Here is an 8,835-nt window from a genome sequence, read left to right on the forward strand (position 1 = left end):
GTTATGTCATTTTTTCCCTTTTAATTAAAATGGTTAACTAGAAGAATGCCATATCAACAAATATGAAGTGAGTTTTGGTTTTTTTGCCACATGGTATTGATAAGCTATGATATTGACTCATAATATTCTAACAAATCCTATTTATAAAATAAGAATCTCCATAGCAAAGTAAAAATAAATCTCTATAATTAAGATTGGTGTTCCATGATTTTATATATATATAACAATAATAATTTAAAATAAAATTATAATGTAATGAGTTTTATGTTTTTCTTTTTTAATTTTAATAATGTGAAATAAATCATGTAATAAGTGTATTTTAATGTTTATTATAAATTAATATCTATAAAAACATATATATATATATATATACTATTTTTATTATTATTTTATTGTTTATATTTTAGTATTATTTTTTAATATAATAAATCACGACACGACGCACTATGCCAAGTATATAATCTAAATGAAATTGATATTAATTTTACTAAAACATGTCATTTAATATTTTAATATTTTACTACAGTATGGAATGGAAATGAAATTAATTTAAAACATTTATTCATGCTAAATCGTAAAACATTTCTATATACAAAAATTTACAGCCTTGCAAAAAATGAATCTTCTCAATTTTAAATAAATTTAAATTTAAAATGAATACTAACCTATTAAATACCTAAAAATTATTAAACAGGAAAAAAAAACATTAAAAAAAAAATTCTAATCAATGTAACATAATCAATTACTTTAAGTTTATATATTTTTAAGTAGTTTTCCACTTAAAGCTTCCTTATATGTCTCAGAAGTACAATCACATACATGCATCCTTTTTGTTATTGGCCCTGTAATCTTTCTGTTATAGCCTCCAAAAAGGCTTTCTTTTCCTGATTGTTTACCCTTTGTGTTTGTCAACTCAGTATTCTTAAGTTTATATATTTTTAAGTAGTTTTCCACTTAAAGCTTCCTTATATGTCTCAGAAGTACAATCACATACATGCATCCTTTTTGTTATTGGCCCTGTAATCTTTCTGTTATAGCCTCCAAAAAGGCTTTCTTTTCCTGATTGTTTACCCTTTGTGTTTGTCAACTCAGTATTCCTGTAAGGTATGTTGGGAAGTTCTGAACTCTTCACGCCAAAACAAATAAAAGGCAAAAAAATTCAACAAAAACACATTATTTATATGTAAGCTCTCGATCAGCAATGATCGCAGAAGCAGAAACGGGACATAGGAGGGGCCATATACTTGAATTAACATGAGCTTGATCCAAAATCGATCCCTCGCTGATAATTCTGATCAAACTGGAACTCGAAACCATATTAACTATTGACATGTTCCCTCGACGACAAAGACCAGATTAGGGCCTTCGGTAAGAGGCCCATGTCATTATTTTTCTGGTTTTGGACAGAGTGACAGAGATTTCAGCGAGATTTTGAAGATTCCGAGGACAGCAATTCAAGAACAGAGGTGGCAAAGCAGTGCATTTGATCTTTGCTGTACACAGGTGTAGCAAATGTAAAGGAGATGCATAACTCTGGCCCATCTGGTCCTTCAATCATATACTCGCACGGACAGAGGCAAGGACCCACTGAATGCATACTTGCCAGTGGCCCTAAGCCTCCAGCCACATTCAGAGATTTTGCATCCTTCCAAATTGATTCTGCTGGCTCTCCGAAGTATATTGTAAACAGCCCAGATCTCTTAGAAGAGCTTGGAGCTAGATTAGGATGCTTGAGCAACTGCATTCACATTCATTCACCAGTATGATTTAATCCAAAATATTGACTAGCATAAATCCCTCTTAACCCCTGATTTATTAAGAGCCATAAAAAAGTGCAAAACTCAGAGTGATTCACCAAAAATACTGAAAATTTCCTGGAAAAACAACATTGCCAACTTTGGAATTGAGGGAAGCCTAGTTTTCACCTGTCCAGCAAGCATAGCTATGACTGGTAACTCGGAAAAGTGCTTATGTTTGCTGATGTCCTTCTCTACTTTTGATGATAGTAAGCGTGCCATATCCCAGAAGGATATATCATCCTTCACTCGGGTTCCCTGAAGTATTCCTGTTGTGTAGTTTCCCAGGACAGTTTCTGGTAGTGGAGGCTCAAAGTGAGGTCTACAGTCCAGCATACTGCCATGTACACAAAAGCTTCAGTCCATGCAATGGGTATTCACATTGTGGCAATAAGATGTACAGGATTCAAAGTGCCCAAAAGAAGGGTATGGTTGTGATGTTACCCTGTGAAGCAAAACTGGTTCAGTTTCTTGTCTTTCATTTCCTTGATGTTAGCAGCTGTTTGTAAGTATGCAGAAGAAAGGGCAGCAACATGTGATGTATTCTCTCGCTCGCATGCAGCAAAGAAAGCACCAGTTCCTATCATGGAGAGGCAATTCATCCTCGTTGAGTGCAAATTCAAGAATAGAAGGTGCAATAGAATTTCAAAGTTCACACATAATAGAAAAAGACTCAAAATTGTGATAGAATAATGGAGGGGCAAAGTTGCCAGGGCCATTTTTGGTATGGGTTGCTCCTGAATACACCATTTTCTTTGTTACCTAAACTGGAAGGAATTCTTTGTGGGGACAAGTCGATGGTTCTGCAGCTATGAACTCATCAGATTGAGAGGCATGGCCGATCCGTTACACTCAAAATTTTCTTTCAAAATGAAGTAAATCCCATGCTCAAAAAATTATCCTGAACATGTCAATTTCGTGATCTTTCTATATGTGATGCAATTTACATTTTCTAGATCTCATTGATGGCTCATTCATTTGATACTATCAATTGGTAGAAATTTTGAGTAAATCACAAAACCTCATTTATTGCAGGTTGGGGAAGAGGATCTCGGAAGATACCTGTTAGAAGCATATTTAAACCTAAACAAATCCTGAAATTGAGAAGCCAAGTAAGATGGAAGCATTCCATTACATCATATATAGGTCTTTAGTACTTTTTCCTTTTTCATTTTGAGCTGAGCCATGCTTATTAGACATCAGCGTTTTCATTTTGGCGGGGAGGTTTACATTGGCTGCTAACAAATTTTCTGTCATCAAAAAATATATACTTGTGATTTCAATGAATCTACTAATATAACATGATCTATAAGAAATTCAACAATGTCATACACTAGTTATATTGCTGTGGAGGGTGGGCAGGAAGGCTATCAGAAAAACCTTGAACTCTCCTAAAAATCATACATAGAACTTGTGAATCACTACAGGGGAATCACTCAAACAGCCCTTCTCCCACGCCCTATTCTCTTCATGGCAAAGCATAGGTTGCAGTAGTTTACCATTCTGTCATAAGAAAAATGAATGCAAACTTGAAAACTAACTTGCTCTGTCAAAAACAAATGCAACCTTAAATGGGTCTTGGTTCAACGGTAAGGTGGGGGTGTTACATAGCCCCACCTTTGTTCAAAGGCCATTTCACCTTGCTTAAGCAGGCCAGTTGATGGGACTAAGTGCATGTCATGGGTGAATTTGGTCGAAAAGATAGATTCAGAGCCGTTGTAACACATGAGCATCATCAGGGAAAGAAGAAGAGAGAGAAAAATGAAATCAAAATCAGAACATGACAGAAGCAATGAACACAATAACCAGGAAAATTGTTACAGATTGATTACCTTCTTTTCCAAGTCTGTATGTAAGAGTGTCAGACATGTACCCAGCCTTGATGGGCATTTTGGTGAACTCTGGACTGAATGGTAGCAGAGAGTACTTTCTGGAGTCCAGAGCATAGCCTAAAGCATCAAGGCCTTTTGAAAAAAAAACCCTTGTCTGCTTTGCCTTTAGGTATCATATCCTCTATTGGAGACAGAAGTTCATGCCTTCCAGGGCCATCAGGAAACTCTGGCTCTCTTCCTTCGACAACTGCATTCAGGGCACTGACAAAATGCTTCGCTATAACAGAACAAGAGTGCTTATCACATGCACCACTGTGAATTCTGATCACAGCAATTGTCCGTGGCCCTGAAGAAGAATCCTTGTAAAAATGAACTTCTAGGACAGCAAGAGGATGAGCTGCCATCTTGTCCTCGTTCAGGAATGGAGCATTGAGTTCGTTCCGGATTACCTGATGCAATGCAAGGCTCAAGGAATGATTCTCATCATCATGGGGAAGCTTTAAGACCCCTGCAAGGCCTGCAGGTGAATCTATCTTGGGCCATGACTTCTCCCTGACTGTGGGCTTCACAGGGCCATTGTTCACCTGGAGATAGAGCTTCCCTTTGTTATTCTCCACAATTTGAGCTCTTGTCAGGGGATAGTGCTCCATAAGCTTACCAACAGCCATTGTTATATGCTGTTCTTCAACATCTCGTCTCATGGCAATCACTGAAGCACTAATGCCCGTTCCCAGGTCGGTCATCCTGGCCCAGTTCTCTTCAGATTGACTCATGGGCCTGGACATCATTACGAACTCTGATGATTCCGCTTGTTTTTGAGCCATAACTACTGAAGAACTCTGACACCCAATTCACAAAATGCCTCTAGACGATCTCTTCCTACTAGATTACAATGAAATCCAAGTACCTTTGCTGCCAATAAATAGAATATTGCACTAGACTGTTGATCTGAAATTGAAATTGAAGGGCTAGATCATTAGAGTGGACTGTTGGTTTGAAATTGAAATTGAATAGACTAAGATCATGACAGTGGATTGTGTTTGACTAATCCCTAAGTTTCATTGGTCCTGCGGTTTAGTTCTCGTCGGTTTAATTTTTTTGGATTTATGTGTGGCACATCTCTCACATCTGTCAAATCGTAAAAATAAAAAATTTCTCCATACGTCGTTCTCTGTATCAATGAGAGTGGAGAGTCGAGATGAGGGACGTTCTCAAATCCGAACGCGGTCTGCATGTCCTGCTCTCAAATTTGATTTTTAATGCGTACAAAAATTGCGAATCAAAACTACTCCACTATAAGTTCGATCATCATCGGATATATGAATAGAATAATCGATTTTGTCGTTAGTGAGACTATAAGTTCGATCATCATCGGATATATGAATAGAATAATCGATTTTGTCGTTAGTGAGATTTTTTTTGGAAAGTGGAATAAAATTGAACAGAATAATTTAGTGGTTTTTAGTGAGATTTTTTAGAATTTTTTCTGGTAGGTGTTTCCAGTGAGTTTTTCTGGTCTAATTTTTTTAAAATCTTGCAAGAATTTATTGAAATTACAATTTTGATGGATAACTTCTGCACAATTGAAGTGTCCTAGATTTTTCAGGGTGTTGAATCTATATATACAATAAAAAAAACCAATTTAAATAACACAAATCAAGATTTTACCTTAAATTTTCCACAAAATTCTAACAAAGTAAAATCACACTAAAAACAACTCCAAATGAAAATCTTAGTTCATATTTTCATTACTACATTTCATGTAAAACATAAATATAAATTAAAGAAATTCTATTTATAAATTCCTAAATGTATGTCATAGCAGATTATAAGAATATCTCTGAATTTGATCATAAAAATGTCATCTATAAACCTTTCACTTATTTTAAAGTAAGAATTCATCAATTATTTTTACTTAAATTTATATTTAGATCATAAACATATATTTAGTTTTCAAATTTTATATTTAAAATTATTATAAAAATATAATTCATCACAAAAATATTATTATTATTTTATATAATAATAAAATTTAAAATTATTATTTATAAAAATTAAATTTAGATCACAAAAATAACATGTAACAATAATCTTACATAACAGTGACATTGACACTGATATTGATAATGATAAGAGTATATGACTTGTCAACAATATAGTATTGACAATGGTGTGGTGTGTGTCAAGAGGACAACATGCATATTTCTCAATCACAAAAGACAACCTAATTGATTTTTTTTTATTAAATAATATTAAAATCTATATCATTATTATTTTAGCATTTTTAATCTTTTAACTACTTCATTTACTTTATTTTTTATATTCACACAGTGAAAGGTAATTTGTATTAAAATCTAACCACTTATATTTACTTTCATTTTTTATTAATACTATATATATAAATATTAAAAATATCTATGTAGTCAAACGTAATTTGGATTTATTTTTATTTGTTTTATACCATTTTTAAAATTATTTACCATTTTATTCTTTTATTTTTTAAATTATTTTATTTTTTAAATAATATTAAAATTTATAATATTCATTTTAGATTTTAATCATTTAACCACCCACATTTACTTTCTTTTTTTATTGATACAATCAAACAAAGAATATTAAAAATATCTATATAGTCCAAAGGATTTAGATAGACTCAATTATTTTTTAATATTAAAAATATTTTATTTTATTTTTATTCCAAAAATATTAAAATTTATGTAAATTTTTTTATTAAACCATTTAACTACTTACATTTATTTTCATTTTCTGCTAATATAATTAGAGTAAAAAATATATATATTATAATATAATTATAGTAAAAATATAAAAATTAGTATATAGTCATTAAAATGATTTGAATCTACTCTTTATATTAAAAATTTTAAACATTTTTTTTATATTTTATTTTTAATCATTTAAAATGAAATTTCTTAAAAATTATATATTTAATTTCAAGTTTTTAAAAATAAAAGTAGATTTTCCATGATTCATATACCAATAAGGGAGTCTCATACACCAATTTACTCTTTAACTTAGGCTTGACTTCAAAATTAAATAATGATAATAATAATCCACATAATTTTAATTGTTTAAAATTAAAATAAAAAATCTATTTATTTTTTATTTTTACATAATTTAATATTATTATATTTTATATTAATAAATTTATTTTTATTTTTATTTTTAATAATAATAAATAATAAATTTATAGTTTAATTTAACTTTTATTGAAGTTTATTTATTAAAAAAATTATTATTATTTTATAAATAAATAAGCTTCACCAGATCCACAAACCTATCACCGTTCAAATTTTCAGTCGTTCTTACTTACCACCTTCAAACAATGCAAATTTGCTCATTGCTTCCGAATAATTAGATCCACACATATAAGTGGAGAATGATTAGATCCACAAATCGATAAATTTGTTATTGGCGCTTCTTTCTTACGCACTTTCAAATAATGTAAATTTGTCCATCGTTCTTATGAGTGGAGAATAATTATTTATAAAATTTGATGTTTTTTTTAACATTTTCTAATAATATATAGGTTTTTTTAATGGATAAGTAAAAATATCTTCCAATTACAATGTTATAAATGAATTAGTATTTAAATATTTTTTTTAGTTATGAAAGGTTGATTTTAATAATAAGTTGAAAGTTATTAAATTTAATGATAAAAAAGATAGTTGCATTTTTAAAAGAAAATATAATTTATTTTTATTCAAAATATTAAAGATAAATTGTTTTTATAGAAAATGTGAAAAAAAATATTTTGTAAATTTCAAGAGAATAAATGACAAGAAAGAATTTTAGGTTTACTAAAAGAAAAATGAGGGAGAAAGAATATTAGGATGATATATATTTTTTTCAAGTTAAGCATTTTACATTACATCAAATGAGGATTACAAAGATAACATAAGTTTCAGAGTTTTGCCATTGTTAAGGCTCACGTTTGTTTAACTAGAGCATCTTGTAAATAAAAAGTTATAAAAGCAGGTTGATTGTGCCAAACTTTGACATATGAATATTCACATAAGAAGACAAAAAAGATTACTAGTGGTGCAAGCAAAAAAAACTAGTGAGTCATAACAATTATTGAGCAAAATCTTTAGGGATCAGCATTGACTAGTCATAATCCTCATCGAGGAGAAGGAGATGAGGAGAAGGAGATGTTGGCTAATCGCATAGCTAAAATAGTAAGCTTGCGGTATATACTGTCATTTTTTTCCTCAATATCTTACAATCTGATAGAATTCGTGTGTTGAGTCCTCTTGTACCTCCCTATGTCGTTTGCAATATTCAAATGGCGTTTAACCTTGTGTCGACTTCATGTTGATCGATGTAGTGACAAGAGCACATGCAATGCACTAAGTATAGTGGGAGCGCACATGCAATGCACTAAGTATAGTGGGAGCCACAACCCCCTTTCGTGTCAAATGGCATCATATCAAGGCAAAGGGAACATTCGCTAATAGGCACCCTCCTTGGGAAAACCAGAATGATAACATACATACACACATAGATTTATTTATTTTTATAATTTTTATTTAAAATGAAAACAAAGTTGTAAAATTAATTAGAAAAATAAAATTAGAAAGCCAAAAGTCATAAATGTTGAAGACAAATGAATATTAAAAATGTCTATAAAATAGGCTTTTTCACTTTTAGAATAACTATTTATCTACGAAATCAAAATGAAATTTCTAGCCTAAAAAACTCATTAGAGTAAAATATGAAAACCAACCTTTAAATAAAATAAAATAAAATAAAATGTCAAAAACATCTAGCACTTTTTTGGGGCTGGTTAAATTTTTTACTTGTTTGAAATCATTGTCATGGCAAGTGATATCATTGTGAATGAAAATCTTAAAACTTATCTTCAAATTGAAAAGTGATTTTAATAGTAATCCTAAGGTTTTTTTGTTTTTGGTTTTTTAATGAATTAATTGCAATTGTGGTTTTGATAATTGGTATCATAAAAAAAAAAAAAATAGAAAACTAAAAAAAACACAGAAAACTCATAAATCATTACTTTAAAATTATTATTATTTTTTATTAGTGAAATTGGCAGTTTGGGTGGTCTCGTACTCATTTCATTGATTATAGTTGCTAACATTATAATCATTGTGTGTACCATACCTAGCCCTATTGTGGACACGTTTGACTAGGGGATCAAACCAAATTCCTCATAATATTTTATATAAAAT

The 8,835-nt window shown here is 30.6% G+C and overlaps 2 protein-coding genes across 2 annotated transcripts; both read right to left on the reverse strand.

The window, feature by feature from the left end:
* Nucleotides 1-1,158: 1,158 nt before the first annotated feature.
* LOC149249280 (uncharacterized) lies at nucleotides 1,159-3,760 on the reverse strand. The gene is made up of 4 exons (XM_089458666.1): nucleotides 3,629-3,760; nucleotides 2,241-2,376; nucleotides 1,926-2,133; nucleotides 1,159-1,738 (listed from the first exon to the last, which is right to left on the reverse strand). Exons 1-4 carry the CDS (start codon nucleotides 3,684-3,686, stop codon nucleotides 1,421-1,423), a joined length of 720 nt encoding a protein of 239 aa, XP_089314792.1. The 5' UTR covers nucleotides 3,687-3,760; the 3' UTR covers nucleotides 1,159-1,420.
* On the reverse strand, nucleotides 3,754-4,452 carry LOC149249281 (uncharacterized). The gene has a single exon (XM_089452543.1). It carries the CDS (start codon nucleotides 4,450-4,452, stop codon nucleotides 3,754-3,756), a length of 699 nt encoding a protein of 232 aa, XP_089308669.1.
* Nucleotides 4,453-8,835: the final 4,383 nt, after the last annotated feature.

Source organism: Pinus tabuliformis, chromosome 7 (genome assembly GCF_031772625.1).
Source record: "Pinus tabuliformis cultivar Carrire ecotype Pingquan chromosome 7, CPIR1, whole genome shotgun sequence".
In the NCBI taxonomy this organism is placed as follows: domain Eukaryota; kingdom Viridiplantae; phylum Streptophyta; class Pinopsida; order Pinales; family Pinaceae; genus Pinus; species Pinus tabuliformis.